The sequence below is a fragment of the Amblyomma maculatum genome, chromosome 11 (assembly GCF_055883805.1).
Source record: "Amblyomma maculatum isolate TAMU_Amacu chromosome 11, ASM5588380v1, whole genome shotgun sequence".
Classification (NCBI taxonomy): Eukaryota; Metazoa; Arthropoda; class Arachnida; order Ixodida; family Ixodidae; genus Amblyomma; species Amblyomma maculatum.
The window spans coordinates 53,239,189-53,264,553 of NC_139354.1; the positions used below are offsets into that span (position 1 = coordinate 53,239,189).

Below are 25,365 nucleotides of genomic sequence, written 5' to 3' on the forward strand. Positions count from 1 at the left end.
TAACTGGGGATTTGAATGCGGAATGTAGCGTGCTTCCCACAGCTACCGGTAGAGCATCGAGATGTATGCATAAATCAAATCAATTTCACAAAATGAATGAGAGAACAAATGAACGTGTTACACGTGGATTTTTTTGATGGACGGTAAAATCACAGTGGTATTTAACAAACATAGAGGTAGTTTCCATTCAATTCTACTGTCCTTGATCTTGCTTTTTGCCTTAGAATGTAAAATATTTTTTTAGATGCAAAAATATCTGAACAACTAGGTTTTTCCTTTAAGGTTTTAATACGATATAATTAACGGGCTTCATTGGATTCCAAACGCCTTTTCGAAAAACTGTTCTAGATATCAACAATCCATGTAGTTACCACTGTTCTATATAAGAAAGAAAAACAAACAAATCGATTATGAAGCAGCGAAAGGTAACAACATTGTTGTGAGTGCAATAGAAAAGGAGAGATTTAAGGTGGTTTCATGAATTCATCTAGAAGCAGTCACAAAAATATTCCGAGGCCACAGCCAAACCTATTCTTGCCTCCTATGAATTATATGACTTGTTGTGTATTGCCCCCAATAAGTAGCTCCATAATCTGCATCCCTTGCATCCGCATAAGTACTGTGGTCCCCACCTGTGCTCACGTTGCCAACATTGCAATCGACAATTGGCTTCTCGCATCATGAAGAATAAGGTACCTCTTGCTGGAACATTTTAAGGCAATTTTAAGGAACCTTGCACATCTGTGTAGCTCATAAACAGCTGTATTATTTAAAGTGCGCGAACAATGCTCAGAAACGACAGGGAAACCTAGATACGTTGATTACGAAGAATATATATTTCAGGAAAATCCACTTTTAAGCTTTATGTGGCAATTTACAGTTGGGGCATTAATAGATTCTTTTTCATTTTAACGCGCTTACGTTCCCATTGTCGGGAAAGACTTTCTTTTTAAGCGGGAGCATCTGAGACGCGATTGTGAGTAACAAATATTATTGCCAACCGCACTGTAGTGTTGCTAATCATGATATAACCAAAGCTCAAGAGAATGATCAAACTAATACTTGGTTTGTTTCTGTGCAGGATATTGATCCCCCTACCTACTGGCTCGTAATTTTTATCTTCGTTTTGGATGTAAGCAACACAGTCCACTGTAATTCATACCTATTTATAACATGCATTTGTGTTTCAAAAAATTTGAAGAAAGCGCATGTTTTACTAAATCACCTAAACAATGGCAGTATTGTTAACATATTGCAGAAAATCATCATGTCTTGACCACTAGCATGTTTGCCACGCATTCATACTATAAATAATGGCTGTCTTCGGATACTTTCTTAACACTGTAGCACGACTTTGAATTGTGTGATCAAGCTGACTGCCGTTGGTGCAGAGCCTTATCGGCTCATTTTAAACTGATATTGCTGCCAGATGTATGCGCATATTATGCAGTCAGGCAAATTCTCTCAGATTCTCTGGATTTCTTTAGTTTTTTTTTTTAACACAAACTTGCCATAAAGCATATTATAAAAACTCATGTAAATTATTTTTCATAAGAAACTGGAGCAGGCTCCCACTCTTATCGTTGCCGGTGAGCCATTTAGAGAAGTCCTCTTCCCTTGTTGCGGTTAGTCCCACTTCGGGCAGAATTTGTGTCCTTGATGCCCTTGTTCCTGCACAAGTCCACAGCAGGAGGTGAACATCCACTTCTGCAGCTGGTGTGGAACACTTCGGGCATGTGGTTGGTCCGATGTCTGCTTGAGATTCCCATCGGCATGTTACCGACGGGGTAAGGGCTGCCCCACCTCTTATCCTTCTAAGGGAAACCTCCTCCAATCTCGTTAAGTTATGAGGGAGGGGAAATGAGGGCACGTGTACTTTTCCTTAAAGAGGATACTAAGATGGGAGCAGTGGAGCGGGCATCGAAAGGGAGCCTGGTGGGGGGTGCATTAGTGTTTGGAACTTCGTATGTGAGGTGGTCAACTTTTCTCTGCTCAGCGTTCTCAGCATTGTCTTGTGTCCAATTTATCTGGACGTTAAATTGTTTTAGCTAAATTGTTTATTTTGAGAATGACGTATTCTGTTCTGCTCTGATCCCTTAGCAACAGTAATTCCTTTAATGGCTGCCGAATTCATTACGGGGCTTTGTACAGAAACCAGACCAAACAATAATGTTGATTCTCACGCCAATTTATTTTCGCTATCAATGCTATTCTCATCGCTAAATGTATTTCAGAGATTTAGAACAAGAATAATAGGCATCTTTATCGAAAATTTGTGCAACCATGTTTTCCAGCCATCTTTCATGGACTCCCCGCAGGGAATATCTCTTTATGCAGATGCTCTCTGTGGTTCATGTCACCAGAGACTCCGAGCACCTACAGCTAGACATGCGTGGCTTCGTCATGTTGAGGAAAAGGGATTGCTGGCGGCTGGGCTGATGCTGATTGTTGGGATATTTAAAGCCCCTCAGCAGAATAAACACACCTATTTGGCCCCATGTTCATGTAGATGACATTCGAACTCACCGAACTAAGAGGGATCGGCACTTGCCTATTGCTGTCTTCCACTCCACCTCTCACTTCCCTGTCCTCTAACTCATATCTCTCCCGACCTCATCTCCCTTTCGTTTTTGCTTGTTCTACTAGGCGAGTGTTGTCCTTGTTGTGAACAGCCATATTTCTTTATCATTAAGGTGTGCGTCTGGCGTGAACAGGGCTCGCTCCAATTTTCCTGTCACCACCTTTTTGGGACCTGTAGTAAGCGGCTGCCACCATGGCCGAACACAAACCTTTTTATGGCTCCTTTAATTTTCAAAACATTATCGTCCTGCAAAAAGAGAGGGGACAGAGATATTCGCAGAGCTCTTCCCAAAACACTACTGACAGTTCGTATTCTGTTAGAAGCCAATATTCCAACAAATCTATTAGAACAGGCCTACATATTAGTGGAACACTGAGCAGAGTTTCCAATTATTACTTCATTACTTGACATTCGGGGGATGAACTGCAAATAATGATTGATGACCTAGACAGGAAAAGTAGAAATGTAGGCTTGAAAATGAATATGCAGAAGACTAAGGTAATGTTCAACAGCCTCAGGAAGGAACAGCAGTTTACATTAGCTAGCGAAATACTGGGAGTAGTAGGCGAATATGTCTACTTAGGACAGGCAGTAACCGCAGATCCGGACCATGAAAAGGAAATAACAAGAAGAATAAGATTGGGATGGAGCGCATTTGGCAAGCACTCGCAGATTATGACTAGCAGCTTACCGGTATCGATCAAGAGGAAAGTATACAACAGTTGCATCTTGCCTGTACTCACCTATGGGGCTGAAACGTGGAGGCTAACCAAGAGAGTGCTATGGAATGAAAAATGGTAGGGGTAACATTAAGAGATAGAAAGCGTGCAGAGTGGGTCAGAGAAATAACTCAAGTTACCGACATTCTAGTAGAAATTAAGAAGAAGAAATGGACATGGGCAGGACATGTAGTGCGAAGAGAGGATAACCGATGGTCGCTGAGGGTAACAAACTGGATTCCAAGGGAAGGAAAGCGTAGCAGGGGGCGGCAGAAAGTTAGGTGGGCGGATGAGATTAAGAAGTTCGCAGGGGTCAAGTGGATGCAGCTAGCACAGAACCGGGTTAAGTGGAGAAATATGGGAGAGGCCTCCGCGCTGCAGTGGGTATAATCAGGCTGATGATGATGATGACTACTGTTCCTGAACAAGTGGCGCCACCTCCCGTGCGGCGCGCTCGTAAGGGGCATGTTTGTTTGTCGGAGAGAGGCGATGGAGTGAATGTGAAGTCTACGCTTCTCAGGCAGCGAACGTGTTAAAACAAAACATTTTCTGTCATTTCCTGCCTCGTGCCACACGCGCAAATAAGAGATGCATGTGCCTTGTGTGCTGCTGTAAAATAAACCAAAAACAACGAAGAAGGCCGCTACTTGTCCATGCCGCCTGGTAGAAGGCTGCTGGCGCTTGGGGCGCAGCGCATCGTCGACGCGCGAGAGCTTCTGTTGGTGGCGCTTAAGGTGAAAGCCTTTAATGCCTCATACTGTCGTTAGCAAATGTGTCCGCGTTTCGGGTGCATGCCTTATATGGGCATATGCCAATCACCATTGAACCGATACTTAATCATTAGCAATCCGATGATATCATTTAAGGCATTTTGAAGATAATTTTACAATAATTTACGACTAATAATAAAATAGTTAAGCAGATGCCCATAGGAACCCCATGCCTTTGGAGGTCATCGTAACTATCACTAACCATCACTTACTAGTTAAGAGATGTTTAACACTAACACAATAGCTGGGGCGAAATAGCAGATGCTGTCAGAATTTCGCAGCTGTAAAGATTGCCGAACGACCACGGGCAGAACTATACTCGAAATGGTAGGCCTGGAGACAGATAGGGGAATAGGGGACTACGAGAAAAATCAAGAATCCAGCAGGACTGTAGAGAAAATCTAATCATTCCCCCTCCGTCATAACATGCATCCCACATTCAAATTAGAGAGGAGGGAGAAGAGCGCAGAAGCACTAATCAGACGCTTCGACTAGATGGACAACAAATCGAGTGTGTACGTGGATGCGGCAACGGGCAAAACGGGGGCGGCGGTCGCCTTGGTGGTCGACAGCAGAGGTGCCTCGGTATGGGTCGCCAAGATTAGAAGCCGCAACACGGAAACGGCTGAAGAAGTCGCAATAGCGCTCGCTTGCGTCGGAATGCAAACCAAATTCATAATTACCGATAGGAAAACAGCCATCTGGAATTTTGGAAAGGGAAGGGTCTCGCCGGAAGCGGCAAGGATTCTGGCCAGTAGATGACTAAACAGGAAAATTAGCATAATTTAGATTATTTGGATAATCTGGGAATGTGCTAGCTCCCCAGAGGCTAAAACAAATATAAATTGTAGAGAAGCTTGACAAGCCCTGCTGCGGAGTGAGGGCCCTGCTTCACAGCAACAAGCCATCTGCCTGGCGAAAGAAGCCACGAAGAACCAAGACCTCTTGCCTGCTTCTGATCGCGGAGGTCCCTGCTCCCGTCCCTTAGGCCTGCGTGCAGGGGGCAGGGACTAGAGGGCCTCCTTATCTTGTGGAAGAATAAAGTTATCACATCACATCAGACGCATATATGAAACATGCGGCGGCTTTCAATTGGCGCTTCCTCGAACGTCGCACTACAGAGCATATGTAGAAATAGACGCAGTACAGCACACATCAGTGGCGTTCAAAATTTGTTGACAGCAAAGAAACGGCACTGTATCTCACAATTCTAGTTAATCACAATTGGTCTCGCAGTAAATGCCAGCGCGGTGGGAAAAGCTTCCATTTTGAAGCACTTTAGTGAGCCAAAGTGCCCCTGAATTTTATTCTTTGAAGTAAGAATTCGAAAACCAGCAATATGGCCCTTTGAAAGTAAAGAGAAAGTGAAGATAAAACAAAAACTAAGCAAATGTGCAGTGCGCAGCACTAGCTTTTCCCCTTGTCGGCAATGTACGTGTAGACGGCAGACTTGACCCCCAGAAATGAGCACCGAGGACGGCTGGTCGCCATAGGTCAAGTGAAAGCCGCTTAAATAAAAGGCTCTTCCGCAGGACGGGACGAGCACAGGTTGTATCGGGCTATGCGTGCTTTTTCGGTGCTCTGCAGCTCTACCATAGTTTTTAAATATCTACTACTCCATGCGTCGAAATGAGTGGTGAGTTAATGCCAGAGTAGAGTCGTGGAAAAAGCTCCTCCGCGTGCTGTTCTGTGGGTTCCGACAATTGAGAAAGTTGACTGTCAATTTAAAAAAATTGAGTTTCAACACTTCTGGACCGATTTTGGAGCGAAAGCTTTGGCTGCAGGCATCCGGGCATTGCATAAAACTCAACCAACGTTCCGTTGAACACATCAAAGTTCACTGGCATTCTAGGCAGAGTACCCGGGCTCGAACCCGACTGCCGGTGGCTGGGGAGGAATTGCGGCACTTTCCATGAGCCTTACTTGCAACTCCAAATTAAGTGCCTCTACCTCCAGTTTCTCCTTCGCAGCTCAGTTCAGCGCGTCTCTCCTTCATAGCTCGTGCCTCACTTTCGTAGCTCGTTCTGGCTCGTTTCTCCTTCGCAGCTTGTGCCTCTAACTCCAGTTTCTCTTTCGTACTTCGTGCCTCTAACTCTAGTCACTGTTTCGCGCTCAGCGATCCTCTTTTGCCGCGCTTTCCGAAGCTCTTGCAACCACACTCGCAACTCAGCGTCCTTTAATCCCATGCACTCGGCTCCGAAGCACTCATATTGACTCGAAAAATATTTTCTTTGATAGCCTAGAGACAGGCCTGGTGCTGCCTTGGACGCCAAAATTGTGAGGTCCTTTAAAACCCACAAACCAAAAGCCTGATTTAGTGGGATCAAACACACACCCAGACCGGTCAAACTACGAACATGTCTTTTTATACAAACACATTAGACTAGACCAAAGAAATCAACAAACAAGCTGAACAGACAAGACGAAGACGAATACAAACAGTCACCGGACGCTTATAATGTCCATGCGGACGCTCCTGGTTGCGTGGGCTCAGAGTGCCTTGAACGTCCAGTGTCCACAGGAGCTTGTGTCTGGTCAGCGAGTGGCTTGGCGGTGGGAGACGCTCGGCCGAGGCGAGAGGCCTCAAGTTGCCATCACACGACACAGACGCACGATTTCTAGGTGAGTCTGTCCAGCGTACCCAGCCCGACGCCAAACGTGCATGCTGGCTATGTGCTCTAGGAGCACTAAAGGAGTTGGCCACTCCCAAGTCTGGTCACCTGGGTCATAGGGTAGGTGGGATGCTATCCGCAGGAGCTCCGTGGCCACACCTGGGTCTGGTATCCCGGGTCGTAGGCCAGGAGGAACGCGATCAGCTGCAGCTCCTTGACCACTCGTCCTTCAGCAACGCTGCTCTGCCGATGTCTGTCTTATGTTGTTGTGGCTGTTGGAAGGAAAAGAAAATGCACGGACCTGCTACTGGCTCTGTAGCTGAGCCACTTCCGCTGCCTCGTGCAGACAGAAGAGAAAATAGAGAAGAAAGGAAAAAGAAGAGGGAGAGACGTCCACCACCGAAGCAGTGGCGGGTGCAATGACGGCCTACAACAGATAAAATTCGGTGGCTAGCTAGCCACCACCGCAAGCTGCGTGTTACACTGTCTTTCGTGTCAGTCCCACACACGCGCCACATACTTGCGTCTTCTTTTCTCCCTCATCCAGGGATGCGTAGACACCAGGTGGCACAAGCTCCTTACATAGGGTAATGTATGCTTGTTTGTGGCATGGAAGAAGGAAACATGGTTCAAGGACAGACTATAATTCGCACACTATGCTCTCTTCAAGTAGGAGAAATTTTTGAAAAGGCCATGTGGCAAATGAGTTTTTGAACAGATGAAAGATATTGGTTACCAGACGAGCTGGATGTAGAAAATGTGTACTGAGTGCACGAATTTGTAGAGAGAAATCCAAATGAAAAAAGTTTCACATAGCAGCCGTGGCAGATTAACGGCCCACCTTAAAAACGAAAGAACTGTCCCGCATACTGCATATTGGATTGGAAAACATTTATTGTCAGCAATTAGCGATTTGTGGGCACTACACTTAGATGGCCTCAAGTCCGTTGCTCTCGGCGACCTTATGAGCCCACTCAGTAGCCCGAACTTGCATCAATGGGTCTTAGCTGTCCAGTATAGCCTCCCACCGCTCTAGAGAAGGGACAGGTAGTGGTGGCGGCGCTTTTTTGCAGCTCCATAATATGTGATCATACCCGGCAATTTCGCCGCAGTCTTTACAATTTGGGTTGTATTGTGCTGGGTACATGTTTGCTAATTTAGATGGGCTGAAGAAGGCACGCGTCTGGAGCCGACGCCAGATTACTTTCTGCCTTCTGTCAAGTTTCTTGTCTGGTGGAGGATATATCCGCCTTTATAACTTTTTTCGTCTCAGCGAAGCGAGGTCGTGTCAGCCATCTCTGCCAGTGTCAAAAGTGTGCCACAGCTGTAAGTTACACCCAAAAACAAAAATGCTAATCCAGATTCTATGCCCCTATACCTGTACAGAACGGTAAAGGGTGCTCAAAATCAGGCGTCAAGCAGCGAATTGAAACATGAGCGAGATAGCTAATTCAGGGCATCAGGAGGCGCGCGCTCCTCGACATGAAAAACTTAGGAGAGCCTGAGCTCTTTCCTTTCGGACAGAACTTGCAAAGGCAGTCAAAAATGCTTCCTTGAAAATCTCCCAATCTTTCATAGCTTCCTCATGAGATTGATGCGTCCACATACGTTGATAAAATGGTCATTGCACAGGCATTTGAATGCAGTCATGACATAATAGGGCTTCTATTATGAAAGTAATGACCAAGGTGATTACTATTGCTAGAGAATCTGTTAATGCGATAAAAAACACTAAGTAGAACTGGATGCCGTATGCAAACAATGCTGAATGCGAAAATATTGTGGTTATCGAGAATGTCACGTGAACAATCAAGTGAAGTATGCCACCTTTAAGCATTGCTTTCTGCCAAATGATTGAAGAAGTGCTGCCCTTACTCACGTAGATATAGCAACTAGTAAGGGCACATATTTTTTCATTAGTGATTCTGGCATGCTGTCTTAAAGTGGTGTAGGTGGTATAACGGCTGCCTACTCTTGCAAGTCGCATTTTATGGAAAACATAATTTGCTGGCGATGATAGGGAAAGAAAAAAGATGGCTGTTTTTATGGAAAGACGAATGCATGCACTAAAAGCAACTTACAAGAGCTTCATTTTGTGAACCTACTCAAATAGATAAATTATTTACCAAACTGTTCTCTTTACTTTTAATTGCAGTGCTTCATCTTGTGGAGGATCAGTGCCTACACCGAAAAAATGTAGAAGCCTCGACATCACAGATGAACTCGTTGGGCGATACCATCCCAGTCCACATTTTGGTAGCCTTGTGCCCTTCACGACATGGTGAACTCTGCGATAATGCTAAACAGCTCTAATCTTACATTTAATAATTGGATGGTTTTTGTTTGCCTTGAGCGTAATAAAATTTAGAGCCTTGAAAAACGGACTCATCTTTCCCACTTGTGGCACTCTGATATTGCACCAAGGTAACATTTAAAAATATCCCACTCTTAACTATAACCAGAATGAATATCTTCTCCGTGAAAGCATGGCATGCTTTGATAAAATATGGCTTTTCATAGCTAATGCCAGAAGTATACGCAGATGCACCCATAGAGTGCGATACCTTTTTTGTTTTGTATATGCTTTATTTGTCTGCCTGCAAAGTTCCTTATTGTTCACCCAAATTCATACATTCTTCGACTTCTGCGTGCGGTCGTGCACATCCTCCCAATCTTCCAGACTTGTACTGGTTCGCTTCATGGAAGAGTCAGACGGCTTAAGGGGTCAGTAGTCGTTTCGAATTTTGATGTGGGTGCTACCAAACTGCACGTCCTCAAACTACTACCAACACCTGTTCGTTGATTAAAACAGCGCTCCGCCTCACTATTTTTTATGAGAAGAAATTTGGACAGGCGCTCAATCTAGGACCTCCCTGCTGGGGTGGCGCATTGGTTACGACGCTCAACTACTGCTCCCAAGGATGCGGGATCGAATCCCGGCCTCGGCAGCCGCTTTTAGCTAGCAGCAGAAAGCATGGTGGCCGTGTGCTGTGCAATGTCAGTGCACGTTAAGAACCTCAGGCGGTTGAAAGTTCCGGAGTCCTCCACTATGGTGCCTCTCATAACCTGAGTCGCTTTGGGTACTAAACCCCACAAATCAAATCAAACTCAGTCCGGGACCCCGCTGACAGCCGGCTGCTCTTAGGTGGTTTTAGGCTGCTATGTCTGTACAGCTACAGCGGGGTAGCTGGAGGTGGGTATGACAGGGAACAAACTTCTTGCGATTCTAGTCGCATGGGAGACTGCAACTACTCTGACATATCTGTGAGGGACAGTTGCGTCCATAAGGCGCGTGTTCAAACAGTATCAAGCCAATGGGCTTACCCAGTTAGAGGCATAAATCACCACCAGAGGCTACCTACCCGCAGCGATGCTGCATTATCAGGGCAGAGTTATTTTTTTAGTTTCACCAGCTATTATTATTATTGTCATTGGGTCGAGATTAGTTTTAGCAGGCAGGCACATCTGCCTTGCGAAGAGAAGCACCCAAAACATCAACGTATGCAGGTCAAAATTCTGTTTTCTCCTCCTCTCTCTCTCTTGCTCAGCAGCCATTTTGCTTCTACCATATCATCCCATTCTCTGTTGCCTTCATTTCAGGAGAGTTCAGGTAGGGTACCCTAGTTCAGAGGAGAGACCCATTTTTCATTTCCCAGTGTTGGGCGCAATAGCAGCTTAACTACCTGCTTTTTATTGCGATTGCGTTATAAATCATGTTCTGGAGATTTACCGGCTTCACGGGCGCTGTGAGTGAAAAATTACGGACATTGCTTTGGCAGTGGATAGTTGCCAAAAACACGTCAGTGTTCCAACTTGTACAGTTTTGAGACGTACCAAGATCACGTGACTGCAGGGGCTTCTTGTCAGCACTTCCAAGTTGGGTGGATGAGACAGTCATCGAACCTCCTAAGATATGTGGTTAATGAAGAACACATCCAAATTCTTGGCCAAGCAGGCACATTCTTATGGTTTGGTTAAAGCGCGTGTTTATAGATATCCATGTGGGATAGTCTTTTGCTCTTCATGATATCTTGCGACTTTCCGTGAATGAATATGTGCAATATATTGCATAGAAAAAATAAGCTAGCAGAGTAACAGAGCATTAGAGACACGCAACAGGGGATGCTCAGACAGAGGCGTAACCAGGAGTTATAAATGTTTTTGCATTATACTGTTAAAGCCGCAGCTTAACTGCCCCTGTTTTTTTCACTGCAATACAGATGAGTACCACTTTAAGCAGAAAATTTGTCAGCTTCGGTGTTGCGAATGTGAAATCGTGGGCATGTATCTGGCAAGTGGCGTGGCCGTATAATTGATGGTCGGCAGCCTGCATGAGCTTACGTTACTACATTGCATGGCAGGAGCTTGAAGCCAAGCTTTCCATTTTGAAATCAGATGGTCAAATGGAAATTGAAAATCCCAGGATGAGGATAGAATGAGCATGGAGACAGCCTACGAGTGTGCCACGCTCCCTTTTGCACTAGGCTAAGCCGTACATTATACTGGTGGTGCTTCCTGTACTTGTATATCTTCCCTCAGGGAAAAGGGCTGTGCTAAGAGTACAATATTGAAATAATTCTTGTTAATTGTGTGTTTTTGTCCTTACACTAAAATAGCAGAATGAACATCCTATAGACCATTTTATCACTGGTGCTTCCATTTTATGTAGGCGCAGAGATATAGCGACCAAGTTGAGAACAACTCGATGGTGATTTGTGCGGTTGCATCCACATAACTTGAGACAAGTAAAGCACACCTCATTCCTGGGCTTTCGCATGCAAATAAAGAATTTTCTCTAGCAGTCAAGTCTTTGTGTCAGAAATGACCGAATTTATGTGCCTGGTCGAGTTGACTGACAACTACAAGCCTGAACAAAAATGACGTCTTTCATTTGGTGCATAGAGGAAGCAGCTCGCCATCGGCCCCGAGGACGATGAAGGAAGTAATTAAAGGCAGCTTTGGATCTGATCTTATACTCGAATGATTTTTGGAGGAGGGCTACAGTTCTAGGCGAATAAAAAAATAAATTTTAGCGTTTATTTATTGCCTCTCTTGTCTCCTTTCACATCCTTCCTATCTCGCTGAGACCTCTATTCATCCGTAATAAACATAAAGTAATGTAGAAGTTTAATATTTCTAGCAGCAATGCTAATCATACTAAAGTTCTTGGGCCAACCGATAACGCATATACTGCATTCAGTGCTCGAGCTTATACTGCGTGGGAGTCTCACACATCCACTGAGGTTATGTTCAGAAGTACCCATCGTCCACATCAGATTCATTTACCCTGCCTTAGGTCACTGTCTAAAAATCGGTGCTGTTCAAGCGTACGTAGCATTGACTACCTGGCGGTCAACATTTCAGCATTGCGAGCATGACTAAGTCACCAGAATGGCACTGCATGCGGAGAGTGGCAATGACTCATCGAAGCCAGGAGCTGCTATCCTGGTATCTATGTGACTGAACGCTAGCTGCGATCGTCCAAATCTACCTTCATGCTGAGTTACGGCGAGATAAAGCAGAAAACTTTTATGGGATAGTGTCCTTCAGTGATTTCAGAGAAAATTGATTTTATGAACATTTATATAGCCAATTTTATTGGTTGGTTTGTGGGGTTTAACGTCTTAAAGCAACTCTGCTATCAGAGACGCCGTAGTGGAGGACTCTGAAAATTTCAACCATCTGGGGTTTAACGTGCACCAACATCGCATAGCACACAGGCGCCTTGCTTTTCGCCTCCTTGGAAAAGCGGCTGCCAAGTCCGGAAATTGATCCCGCGCCCTTGAGAACAGTAGTCGAGCGCCACAACCACTGCAAGATTTGTATATTTCAAGAGTGGCGGTTGTTCCCACGACTGCTGTCACATTCACTGTCAGTAGGAAAATTTTATGAGGGGCGTTTTTCAGAAAAAAAACCTCGCACCGTTTCACTAAATAGTAAGTTGACAAACAATTTATTAGGCGTCGATGTCTTCAAGTGGGACGTCCATGATCTTCCATACTTTCATAAATCTCAGTGACAGCGTGAAAATATTCTTCGGCAGACGGCAACTCGTAAACTTTTGCTGCAAGGACTACCATCCATATGTTGCTCAACGGCTTGTTGTGCAAAAATTTACTTTTTTCCTGTCTCTTCTCAATAAACACAGTGTTAGAACTCGCACAAACGGCTGCCATGGCGAAAAGTTTCCGACTGATGCTTGAAAATCGGCAGCAGCATGATGTCACAGCGTCACGTAAGACGTGGCTACTGGCCGCGCTATGCTTAAGGCTGGAAACTATAGTATTATTGCTTTCGCAATAAAAACATTTTGCTAGCCGCAGTACTTAACAGCTCAGCTGCAGCTGGCGGAAATGAAACGACCATGCAGGGGAGTGAAACTATGGGCGAAAATAAGAAAGGACGTGGGTAGGGTATGTAAAAGTGCATAAAAATATAAGCACTGAAAAATAGTTTATTGCTTGTATAAGCCGGGCAGCTTAGAAACTTTTCGGCTATTTATGATGCTTTGTGCTCAAAATGCTCTGCAGCGCGTGCCCTTTCTACGTAGAATACACTGGCGCTCACGCTGCTACACGCGTTACAACTTACCAGAGTGCAGGAGTGGCGTTGAGCAATCCAGTTAGCCTTTTCCTCCTAGACGCGAAATCGGTGTATATATAGTAGGAGTAAATCTATGAACCCTTTTGCAGATATGTCAATATTCTTTTGCAGATTACTATATTTTTACCAACTTACTCTCATATCGGCTTATGATTGAGCAAATATGCACTACCAATATAGTGATAGTATACCTACGAAGCAATAGTTGCTTACATTTGACTATTTTGATGCTAGCATGAAGTATACGAATAAAATGCTCGAGTATAAATTTCTAAATCCTTCGAATAGACTGAAAACTCTACAGAAATCAGATGCACGTTTTGAATCTAAAAACAATATATGGATAGCGACCATATCCATACTTATCTATATTGTAAGAAAATAAAAATATACCTTGTATTTTCAGAGGAAGCTAGCAAGTAAGAAACAAATGCAACAATACTCACAAAGTCACCCAAAGTGACCTTTTTTCCTTCTCCATGCCCGTCGCGATTGTGGTTTCAGGTGTTGCTACAAGAGCAGAAATACCATTTTTATTATTGCAGTGTTCAGCCTGGCTAGCCCCATTATTCGATAAACCAATCGCCTGAATACCGGCATGTGTAAGGTCCAGGAAAACAACGATAATTGAACAATGCATTTTATCTTTTACGGGCATTAATGCGGTGCCAGCGAGTCTCAACAATTTCCGTAAACATTTGTGCCTCAGCTATTTCAACGTTGTGGAGGGCGCCATGAAATTTCTCGTTTAAAGTAGCTTATAACATTTGGTCCAGTTAGGTGCTACTTAGCGACGAGATTATAAGTACTGTAATTTTGCATATTTCGAGCATTTCTGCAAAATCATGCCAAGCTTGTGATACAAACTATTATCATATAACCGTCCACGATGTACCCTACGATATCTATTTGATCACGTCACATATATCTTTGATAAGATGCAGGCTAGCGCCCGACAATCTCCCTGGTTGAAGTTTAGAGCAAATATTTGCCACACAAAGAAGTGTTGCTTTTGCGCTCCAACACACATGCGGATATTTATTTTCATCGCTTTATTTTACCGAAATAGACTGAAGATGAGACACACCATATGAACAAAGTACTAATGACTATCACATGACGCTAAACCACTAGTGAACATTTTAACATCTTGTGGATACGGAGGTTTGAAAAACTTCTGGGACTCCTAAATGTGCTCAAAGTTGCTATTATGACAACTGGCCTCAGAGACCAGAGTATTCACTGGACGTATGGATGCCTGGACTCAAGCTGACGGGTGGCTTCCTGTCAGACTCTATGATAAATAAAAGGCAAGGCAGCAAACGAGTTTTCTGTACTGACCAAATTATGATTTTAACCAATAGGATTTTAAAACTGCTTCAATTGATCTAAAAATATGTTTCATGACTACTCTTTCGTTAGATTTGTAATATGCTTCAGGCAAAATAGTGTGCTTTTATAGCACCACGTAGCACTTTCCTGAAGACTTCGAAGAAGCAGACAGGGAGGCTCGCTGCGGCATAAATAATCTCAGCTCTGCGCCGTTTCCGACAAACTTTGATATGTCGAGATTTCATCTGTATTAAAGCATTTCATCCCTACAATTTGTGGTACACGCTGGGTAAAAAATATTCTGCATTCGCCAGTATTCTCTATAGGCTCCGTCGTGTAGCAGGATTGTCATCTTTATTGTCTGAACAGTTCCTTCCTATGACACCACCTAAGTGATGAAGACCCAGTAACAGCTAGCTGAAGTAGAGATGATCTCGCCTTGTCAACAAGTGCCATGTATAATCCGCAGCAAGCCCGAAGAATATGTTAAAGCATTGCTTCGACATTATGAAATGTGCAGCAAGTAGTACAACCGTTTAAACTACACAATCTGTCATTACAACGTTGCTTTCCTCTTTTTTGCCATGGCCCGTCTTGCTTCGGTAACCACGAGGAAATCCTCACCACATGGAGCTGGTTTGTTGAAGAAATACCAAAGTCCTCTGGAGATACTCCTGCGAAGGCGGAACGCGATGAGCACCAACTTTTCTAGAAAATCCAGCTGCCATTCGAGACATGCAGAGCCCAGCTGACATGAGACATGCATTGAGAAAGTGTTGAATCTTTGTCGCACTGTCACCAGACAATCTAGGCGAAGACAAGGTAAGATGCCTTCTCAAGAGGAAGGTTGAGGACATGTATTACCTACTGATTTTGCCACGCACCATTGCTAGGGTTGCATATACCATGAAACAGAGCGTTGAATTTTTTTTTTTAATTTAATGGCAGTTGAAGCACACCACCAATGTTCCAAATATGGCCACCTTTCTAATGTGACAACTGACACCAGTATTGTCATCTGGGCGCCTGAAGACACCGTCCTTACGGTCAGGATGACAATACATGAGGATTTGGCTAGTCAGCGGCACGTCAAATTTTACCTACATTACCAACAGACAGCAAGGTTCATGCCTTGCTATCGTTAGTGCAACGTACGCCATGGACTGCACCAAATAAAAACGAACCATCTTAGAGATAGCAGGACTCGCAATCGGAGTCGCACGCATATTTCCAGCAGCTTCCACCCCACCCTTATGGAGTACTGTAAGGTATTTACGGGGTCGCAGCAGAGCACCAGAATAAGAGGACCAGTGTGTTCAAAAATTTGCTTATGTCAGCAAATACGCTGACTGCGAGAACTGGAAGAGTGCGAACTCTCGCCGAAGACGAACGGCGGACAGGACTTGAGGAGAAGCCCTGCTGGGCACGAGACGACATCCGAAGGGCATCGAAAGAAATGGCCATCTGATCGATCCGGGTTTCTAATCGTGAAAGGGACTCTAGTGGAGAAGAGAGAGCAGTAACAGAAGTAGAAGTGGCGTTGTGCACTCTATCAGCTAGCTGGGTGAGATGGTCAAGGGTCAAGACACCCGCAACAGCCAAGGCGAGGCGGTGGACTGCGGCAAGCACTGCAGGTAGAGCTCTCTCAACACTGCACTGTTGTAGTAGGCGTTGCTTTCGCCCAGGAGTTGCCGCATGCTAGTGAGTAGTTGAAAAGAGCGGCGGTCACCAAGCTCTTCGCAGGCGAGCAGCTGCTAGAGGCGCGCAGTCTCAGACACCGTGGTGCGGTCCAGAATACTCATCTTAGGTCGCTGGCATGGAGTATCGCCCAAGAACCTAACGATGACGTCCGCCACCTCTTGAGCCCCCTCAGGAAGCAGGTTGGAGAGTAAGTAAGGAAACCAAGATGCCTCCGAACTGACATGGTGCAAATAAAAGATGGCTTGCTCCTGGGCGAACCAGATCTCCATATGCTTGGACGAGAATGTCACCAGGCAGAGCTGGATAGCTGCGACATCCCAGTTGACAGTCATGTGGTGCTTGATTTCTTTTTTTTTTTGCAGTGAACAAAGTTCCCAAAGACCTCCAGGTGCATTCTTTGCTTAGCGTCATGGACCATCCTGAAGGCTTTGACCACATCAGATAAGCCATCGGAAAAGACATCCGCGCAACGAACAGAATTGCTTCGCAATCACTTAAGCCCAACAGTTTCAGTGATCGGAGAGCGAGCAAAATTTCACAGAAGGTGCCTGCTGCAACATGAAAGTATCGGGGACTATGTAGCAGAATTCAGGCTCGCTCAAACCTGTGAATTCGGTACCTTTTTGAATGAATCGCTGCACGACAGGTTTATGTGCAGTTTATTTCGCACCGACATTCAGCGATACTTATTTGCAGAAGATAAAATGCTCACATTTCGAAAAGCCATTGAGTGTGCACTTGCTCTGGAAGAAGCTAAGAACGCTCAGGAAGCGCACGCTAAGGAACCTGTCGATATCTTTCACAAAATGAGCACCGAAGACCCAGCGAGAAGAAAGCGGTCTTTTAAGTGTTATAGTTGCGGCTCCAACAAGAATTTTTCCCGTGCCTGTCCGCATACTGCAAATAAGTGCACGAACTGCGGCAAGAAAGACTATATTCAACATGCCTGCCTCAGTCCCAAGCAAAAGCCGACAAGTTCAAGGAAGTGGATACGCACTCTTCAAAACAACGACACAGGCAACATGCATATGCTGCCTAAAAAAACCCGGCATCCCATCACCGTTAACGTCAAAATACAAGGTGTTCGTCTGCATATGGAGTTAAGACGCAGGTGCTAAGGTGTCTGATATCAAAGCAACAGTTGGAAAGCTTCGACTGTCTTTGAAGCTGAAACCAACAGAGCTGTGACTTAAAACGTATACGGGAAATGCTGTCCAATGCTGCGGTGTCTTCAAAGCGACTGTACGGTACAAGGACCAAGTCGAAGACTTTCCCTTATATGCCGTTGACTACAGCGGGCCAGCTCTACTCGGACAAGAGTGACTCAAAATATTTCTCTTGGACTGGGACGAACTCTCCACAGGCTATGCAATGATTCGCACCTCGATACAAGCCAAGATGGGGACAGCCCGCAGCTGAAATGCCTCCTAGACAAGTACAGCATCATTTTTGAGGGCACTTGGTAAGATGGAAGGTGAGCAAGTTACTTTATTTCTTGAACAGAACCATCCCAACTTCTTTAAAACTAGAAACTTGCCCTAAGCAGTACGTTAAGCAGCAAAGGAAGAGCTGTGAAAGCTGCAGGAGATGGGAGTCGTTACGCAAGTTTCCACTAGCGAGTTTATCGTACCGATCGTACCAGTTGTCAAAAAGACAGGACAATATGCGCGTGTGGAGATTATAAGACAACGCTCCACCTTGTTTTAGGCTTTGAGCAGTACCCTCTATTTAGGCTCAATGAGATACAGGCTACACTTGCTGGAGGGCGATATTTTTCGAAGCTGGATCTAAACAGGGCATATCAAGAAGTGGAAATGTCGGAAGAGTCTAAAAAGCGGCTCATATTGAAGACGCATAAAGGGCTATTTTCTGTAAAGAGACTACCTCTTGGAGTCGCCTCAGCACCTGCGTTCCTTCAGCGTATTATGGATAACATATTGAAAGGTCTGCCAGAGGTAATATGTTATCTAAGCGTCATTCTTGTGACAGGAGCTACTGCCGAAGAGCACTTCAGAAACCTTGAGGCCGTGTTTCAAACACTGGCGAGAAAAGGCATCAGAGTTAAGGACCAAAAATGTGAGTTTTTCAAGGAAAGGCTTCAGTACCTTGGATATGTCGTCAGTAAAACAGGTGTGAAGCCTACCAACAAAAAAGTTCAAGCTCTTCTGAAAGCCCCACCGCCTACTAACATAGCGCAACTGCTTTCGCTACTTGGTCTCGTCAACTATTATGGCAAGTTTACGCCAACTGGCCACACTTTCTAATTTCATTATTTTAACTACAGGATAGGGGTACATAAAAGAGGGGAGGGGTCAATACCAATACAAAATATCAGAAATAATTCACAAGAATAAACGATGCAGATGAAAAAAGAATGCAAAAGCTCAAGCTACAACCGATGATAAGCACGGAAAACCAAAATACAGAGAGCACAATAGTAAGTTGATATAAGCAGTTCAACACTTCTTTTTTAACTTCTTGCTAACATGATAACACACAAACAAAAATGTTCACTAAAAACGGGAAAAAAACAAACGCTCGAAAAACATCAATGCAGAGCATTTTCAGGCACGCTTCTAAACTTATCAGAATTAGTTATAGTTGCTGATAAAGGTGATAACTTGTTCTAGTTCTTGCTGGTTCTGGGGAAAAAGGAATTAGAACCCAAGACGGTGTTAAAATATGGTATGCTAATATTCTGATTATAGAAAGAAACGGTGCTGGGGTGATATACAGTGTGTGTAAAATACTGTTTTGATAAATTTTGTAGAAGATTTGGTTTGGTTTGTGGGGTTTAACGTCCCAAAGCGGCTCAGGCTATGAGAGACACCGTAGTGGAGGACTCCGGAAATTTCGACCACCTGGGGTTCTTTAACGTGCACTGACATCGCATAGCCCACTGGCGCCTTGCTTTTCACCTCCATCGAAAAGTGGCCGCCAAGGCCGGGATTCGATCCCGCGTCCTTGGGAACAGTAGTCGAGTGCCGTAACCACTGCGCCGCCCCAACCCAGCGGGGTAAGACAAATACGGGAGAGTTTTCAGCGATATGACAATAGGGAAGGTTTAACAATAGTTTCATTTGTGTTATATTTCATGTCCTGTTAAAATTATTTAAAATGAAGCAAGCTGAGCCGTTCTGTACGGCCTCCAAGCTCTGTGTAAGTGAGGCGTGAAATGGATCCCGTATTGGTGAAGCGTACTCGAGCTGTGACCGCACATAAATGGTGTACAACACTTGTTTAAGGGGATGATGGTGCATGAGTAAAATTTCAATGCAAATACCCTAGAGTGCGATTAGCTTTAGAGGTTATATTCTCAATATGCAACTTCCAACACAAATTGTTAGGTATGGTAACTCCTAAATCTTGGTACAAATTAGGAGTACTACAGTTAGAATGACTAACCCTCACTGCTTTGCACTTGTTAATGTTCAGCTGCATTTGCCACTCATGGCACCACTCAGTTTATGTAAGTCAAGCTGCAAAGCTGCTATATCTGAGCCATTAGTAATTTTTCAATAAATAAAGCAAACATCAATAAACAAACATATATTTGAAGAAATATTAGTAGGCAAGTCATTAATGTATACCAGAAACAAAAGTAGGCCAAGGACAGACCCTTGAGGGATGTCCGAGCTAACTGGGGCTAAGGTGGAGTTAGGTTCACTCGCAACAAATTGAACGCGAGTCGTGAGAAAGCTCCGGATCCAGTTAAGTAATGTAGGGTCTATATTTAACTATATTTAACATGGCAAGTTTGTGTAGGAGCAGTGAATGACACATCTTGTCAAAAGCCTTCGCGAAATCAAGAAAGACACAGTCCGTTAGAAAACCTGCTTCGAGATTAGTGTGTAAGTCACTTGTAAATGTGAGAAGCTGGGTTTCGCAAGACCAACCTTTCCTGAATCTATGCTGGTTTGCAGTAAAGAAGCTTTCGTCAAGGAGGTTAGCTAGATGAGTGTAGATTACATGTTCCATTATTTCGCAAGGCACTGAAGCAAGAGAAATTGGTCTATAGATAAAAGGATTGTCACCGGACGTGTTCAGGAACTTTGTATACCAAGGGACTTGATTTTATGAATAGACGAGCGCTGAAGTGGAATGTACTGAGATGTTAAATCTGCTACTTTGTTTCTGAACAAGCACCAATTTGTTTCGGTTGACCGTTTATAAACCTGTGGCATGTACTCATCAATAAAGCAAGAGAGGTCAGTGTTTATTGCAGAAAAGTTAGCTTTACTGTAATTTCGTACTGTTTTCTGGTGTTTGCATTGATTTGGTTGGCAGAACGTAAGCGTGAAGTGTCAGATGTCGTGATCACTGAGCCCAGGTGTGTGTGTTATTGACGAGACGCTGTCTGGAGTAGTCGTAAGCACTAGATTAAGAAGAGAAGGTGAGTGTTGTGTTAAACGCGTCGGTGAGACCACCATTTGAGAAAAGGGATAGTCACTACATAATGTAATGAAGTTATTACACTCGGGCGATGGATTAGAAAAGGAATTGATTTGTGACTTTACAATATTTAGAAAATTAAAGTCGCCCATTAGATATATCAGAGCTCCAGGATAACATACTGTATTGACAGCTGGTTCACATATTGACCAAGAACTTGAAGGGGATCGATAGCAAACACCTATGAGTATTTGTTTTTCATTCACTCAGCGGCGTTTCAAATTCGTTGACAGCAAAGAAAAGGTGCAGTATCTGTCACCATTCTCCGCGGACACCTTAACCGAGCTGTAAAAAAAAGGAGGAAGGTGGCAGTGAAAACAGAGAGAAAGAGGTGTCGTAGTGGAAGGCTTCGGACCACTTTGCCACAAACGCTTTCACCTCATCGCACTTTAGTAGTCCAAAGCGCCCCTAGAATTTTTTTTCTCTTCGCGGCCTCGGCCCCCAAACGGACTGCTTGTTGCTGCCGAGCGGGATCATCGCTCCGCAGCAGGGCTTCTCTGCTATTGATATCTTCCTTGACTCGGGTACCCTCGACCACATTATATGGGAACGTGTAGACTCCAGGGGAGTCGACACATTCTCATATAATGCTTTACAATGATAATTTAATGACCATTGTACCGAGCAATATAATGCTTGCATGACCAAATAATGCTTTATGACACATGCTTTACAATGATCATTTTCATCTTCCCATGGTAGGAAGTGAAAGGCCCTAACTGAGGGGTTAACGAAACTTCCAGCTTTCAGTCCCTTATACGGGTGTCCCTCAGTCACTCATCACTGCACTGGGGTTGGTCTCCTCCGGTGGTTGCATGGTACGCACCTTCTCCCGGAGCCTCTTCGCACCCCGTGAACGTTATCGCAGCAGAGGGTTCTAGCGAATGTGTGGCGAGTTCTGGCACTCGGTGACCGTGAAACTTCCTCTCGTGAGCCCTTGCATTGCCCCGTGTTGTGAACTTTGCTCCGCAGTGTGAGCAGGCGTGGCGCTTCTCTCCTTTGTGCATCAGCTCGTGCACTTTGAGGGAATCTCGCCTAGAGAACTGCTTTCCGCAGACGGAACACGTCAGCCAGGCAACCCTGCCATTAATGGGATGCCGCGTCTTGCGGTGGCGTGTCAGATAACTCATTCGGGTGAACTGTTGCCCGCAGTCGGCACATACGAAAGGCCTCTCCCTCGTGTGGGTCCGCACGTGATGGGTGAGTTCATATTGTGTTATGAATCGCTTCTCGCAGATGTTGCACATGAATGGCCGCTCGCCCGTGTGGGTCCGCTGGTGGATAGCAACGTTGCTTCTGCATGGAGAGGGGACACTTACGTTATGCATGTCAGCTTGAAAGAGTGGTGCAGAACATGAAAATATCCGGTACTTTATGCATCATCTACGGCCACCCAGTTATGTCTCTCCAACTACAATCTGTAAAGAGGGTTGAAAAGGAAGCATTCTGTCGTCCACTGTTAAAAACCGCTTGTAGCACAACAGAGGAGACTAAGCACAGCTCTAACCAATTTCACAACTGAGCCAACGAGAACAATGACGCAGACATCACTTGATGTTTTCTGCACAAATGTACAAACAGAATTTATCAACTCTGGCTGGAGTGGTGCCTGCACAGATTAGAGATCACTTGCCCATATTTCTTTTTGTCCAGTGGCCAATGATCTCTTGCCGGTGTAAGCCACAATATACGATTCATCAGTGCATAATAAATTGTGCCATAGACATTTCTGAACTGAAGTAGCAAATGTAAATTGAAACCACGTCTTTGAAATCTGTGACCCCGAATGAAGCATATGACGCATTCATTAGCACATTGAAACCGTTATATGACAAGTTCTTCCCTTACAAAGTGGCTAAGAAGCGCAAAAAAGCACCGAAGTTTGGATAAATCGATCCTGTCTGAATATGATAAAAAAAAATATCTTTTTAAACATTTTCTTCAAACTATGTCCCCTGACCTAGTTCAGAATCCTATCGTAACAAAGTAACTTTCTTTCTAGGAATACATGGAAAAATTACTTACTGGCAACAAATCAAACCAAACTGACTTAATGTGGAAACAAACAAATCATATCCTAAATAATACAACCCAAGAATCTAATGAGTTAGAAATTTTAGTACAAGATCAGAAACTTTCAGGGAAAAAACTAGCTGACGCATTCAATGACTTCGTGTCCTTGGCTATAAGTGTTCACAATTTTGATTCCCTAAGCTATCTTAAATCCCGAAATCATGCTAGTGCCTTTTTGTCCCCAATCGATTGTAGTGAAATTGAAAGCGGTTTTCATGCTCTTCGAAACAGCACCACACGGGATATGATTTCAAGATTCAACCTATAAAAGGTGCTATCGGCCTCATTAGCCCCATTTTAGAATATATTTTTAATCTTTGTTTTCTGTAGAGTGTTCTCCCCAAAGCCATGCAAGTTGCTAGGGTGACAGTTACATTCAAAGGAGGTGAGAAAAATAATTTGTCAAAATATTGCCCCATATCAGTCCTATCAATTTTTTTCAAAATGCCTTGAGAAACCTCTGTTGTGAGCTTCTGTAACAAGCATGACATATTGACACCCCATCAGCACAGGTTTAGAACAGAAGTTTCGACAGGGACGGCACTTTTAACTCGGAAAGAACTAATATTAAAATCCATTGAATTGCAGAAATTAATGCTAGGCGTATTCATAGGTTATTCAAAGACTTTTGATTCCATTAATCATCAGACAATGCTTGCTAAACTAAGTTTTATGGCTTCCGTGGCATTTTTCTTGATATATTGAAGTCGTATCTATTATTTCGCAGACAGCAAGTCATAATAAACAAAACATTCTCAGATATGAAATCAGTTTCAGCTGGAGTTCCACAGGGAAGTGTACTGGGACCGTTACTTTTTATCATTTACATCAATGATATCGTTTTCATAGACCCACGACCAGCTTTCGTAATATATGCTGATGACACGAGCCTATTCTTCACCTCTGGCAGCACAAACAAGTTGACCGAGGAAGCAAACAGGTGCTTAGATCTTTTAAATACCTGGTCCATGAAAAAAATCGTTAACTATTAGCATAAACAAAACAAAAGCCGTGCTTTCTAGACCAAGAAATAAATTAGTGTGCGATAATGACCTTTCGCTTAAAATTGGATCAGCGCCTTTAGAAGTTGTGCATGTTGTGAAAAGTCTCTGAGTATATTTTGAAAATTTTGGTCAACAAATGTCGATACGACTGCTGATAAGTTATCTAAAATAGTTGACATATTAAGTAGACTGCGCTGTTCTCTTCCGCAAAACGTAAAACTAATTTTATACATTTCAATGTTTGCTTGTGTCCTAATCAATGTTTTACTAGGGAAATACTACACATTAAATATAAACAGACTGCATGTAATACAAAAAAGAGCAATATGAAGCATTGCAAACGTCCCTCACGACGTCACAACTAGACCTTTTGTTTTTCCTTTGAAATAACTGAATACCTGAATTATACTCCTCGCGATGTTGGCTCACCTAGAACATAGAGAACACACTCATGCCATACGAAATCCCAAATAATGGTTCATTCCATAGCAAGGACAAATTATGGACGTCAAAGGCTCATCTGTGTTTTGCCATCATTACAGAACTCCTTGCGTTAATTTTATTAACTTCTTATGTCTTAATTTATTGCGTCAATGTTTCTGCGCAGTTTCTTACTTTTTTCTGTAAACAGTGTCTCATTCATTATCTCCTCAAGTCATTATCTCCAATGAACAAGATATGTACCAGTACTTGAACACTTGTACAGGGGTGCAAGCGCACAATCACCCTCCAATGTGACCTTTTTGTCTGCGCCCCCAACATCTGGATGATGTAAATAGAAGTTTTGAATTTAAAAAAAAAAAAAAAAAGACTAAGATGAATAGAACAGGCACTGGAAGAGTACTGTTCATTCACTGCTGCTTACTTTCTCTGTTGCACTAAGAACATTCTCAAAATTGTTTTGTGAATACTTTCAGAATCGTTTTTGCAATTTAATAACAAAATGAACCAACTCGAGCAGCACAAACATGTTTTATCACATCTCTCACAAGACTTGCTGAAAATTCGAAAACCTGAAAAATCGTACTGCATCATACTGCTAGGGTGCGTATTACTACTCACACACGCACACAAAAGCCGAGTGAATGGAGTTTTAGCTTACGGGAAATCGCTGGAGTAGGGACAGTATTTACAGTTGTACTTCCTAACCAGCACTTGCGGGTGCATTCGTTGCTCGTGCTTCTCCAAGAGATCTTGTGTCGAGAACTGGAAACCACATTTGATGCAGGTAAAGACCAGGCTTGGGGCAGGGTCACTGTTTCCATCTCCTAAGAGTAAAACAGAGCAGAAATCATTTCACTTGCAGAGAACATATGCTAGGCACACACTCAAAATCGTCAGTCAGCAAATACAAAGTACTACTGCCAAGATGCAAAAATTTCAATTAACACTGTTTACATTGGAATTATCTCCTGCCGGAAGTATTGCGCCAGAAATCTAGACAGCGAATCTGCTCGCTGCTCTTAAATGGCAACCCCAACCAAATATGGTCAATGTTTCCTTGAGGCACCATTTCGT

At 43.8% G+C, this 25,365-nt stretch overlaps 1 protein-coding gene and 1 pseudogene across 4 annotated transcripts in view; one reads left to right on the forward strand and one right to left on the reverse strand.

Annotated features, from left to right (window-relative positions):
• Positions 1-6,421: 6,421 nt before the first annotated feature.
• LOC146173817 (uncharacterized) overlaps positions 6,422-25,365 on the reverse strand; it is a 36,311-nt gene continuing 17,367 nt past the window's right edge. For 3 of the 4 annotated variants that reach the window (XM_084585059.1, XM_084585057.1, XM_084585058.1), the window contains 4 exons: positions 24,950-25,115; positions 21,597-22,066; positions 13,732-13,795; positions 6,422-6,954 (listed from right to left, as the gene is read on the reverse strand). In XM_084585059.1, coding sequence (XP_084441185.1) covers positions 6,912-6,954; positions 13,732-13,795; positions 21,597-22,066; positions 24,950-25,115 — 743 coding nt within the window. In that variant the 3' untranslated portion in view covers positions 6,422-6,911. The remainder of the gene's footprint in view (positions 6,955-13,731; positions 13,796-21,596; positions 22,067-24,949; positions 25,116-25,365) is intronic. The other variant, XM_084585060.1, reaches the window with a different exon arrangement.
• Positions 16,924-17,784, forward strand: LOC146173818 (uncharacterized; annotated as a pseudogene).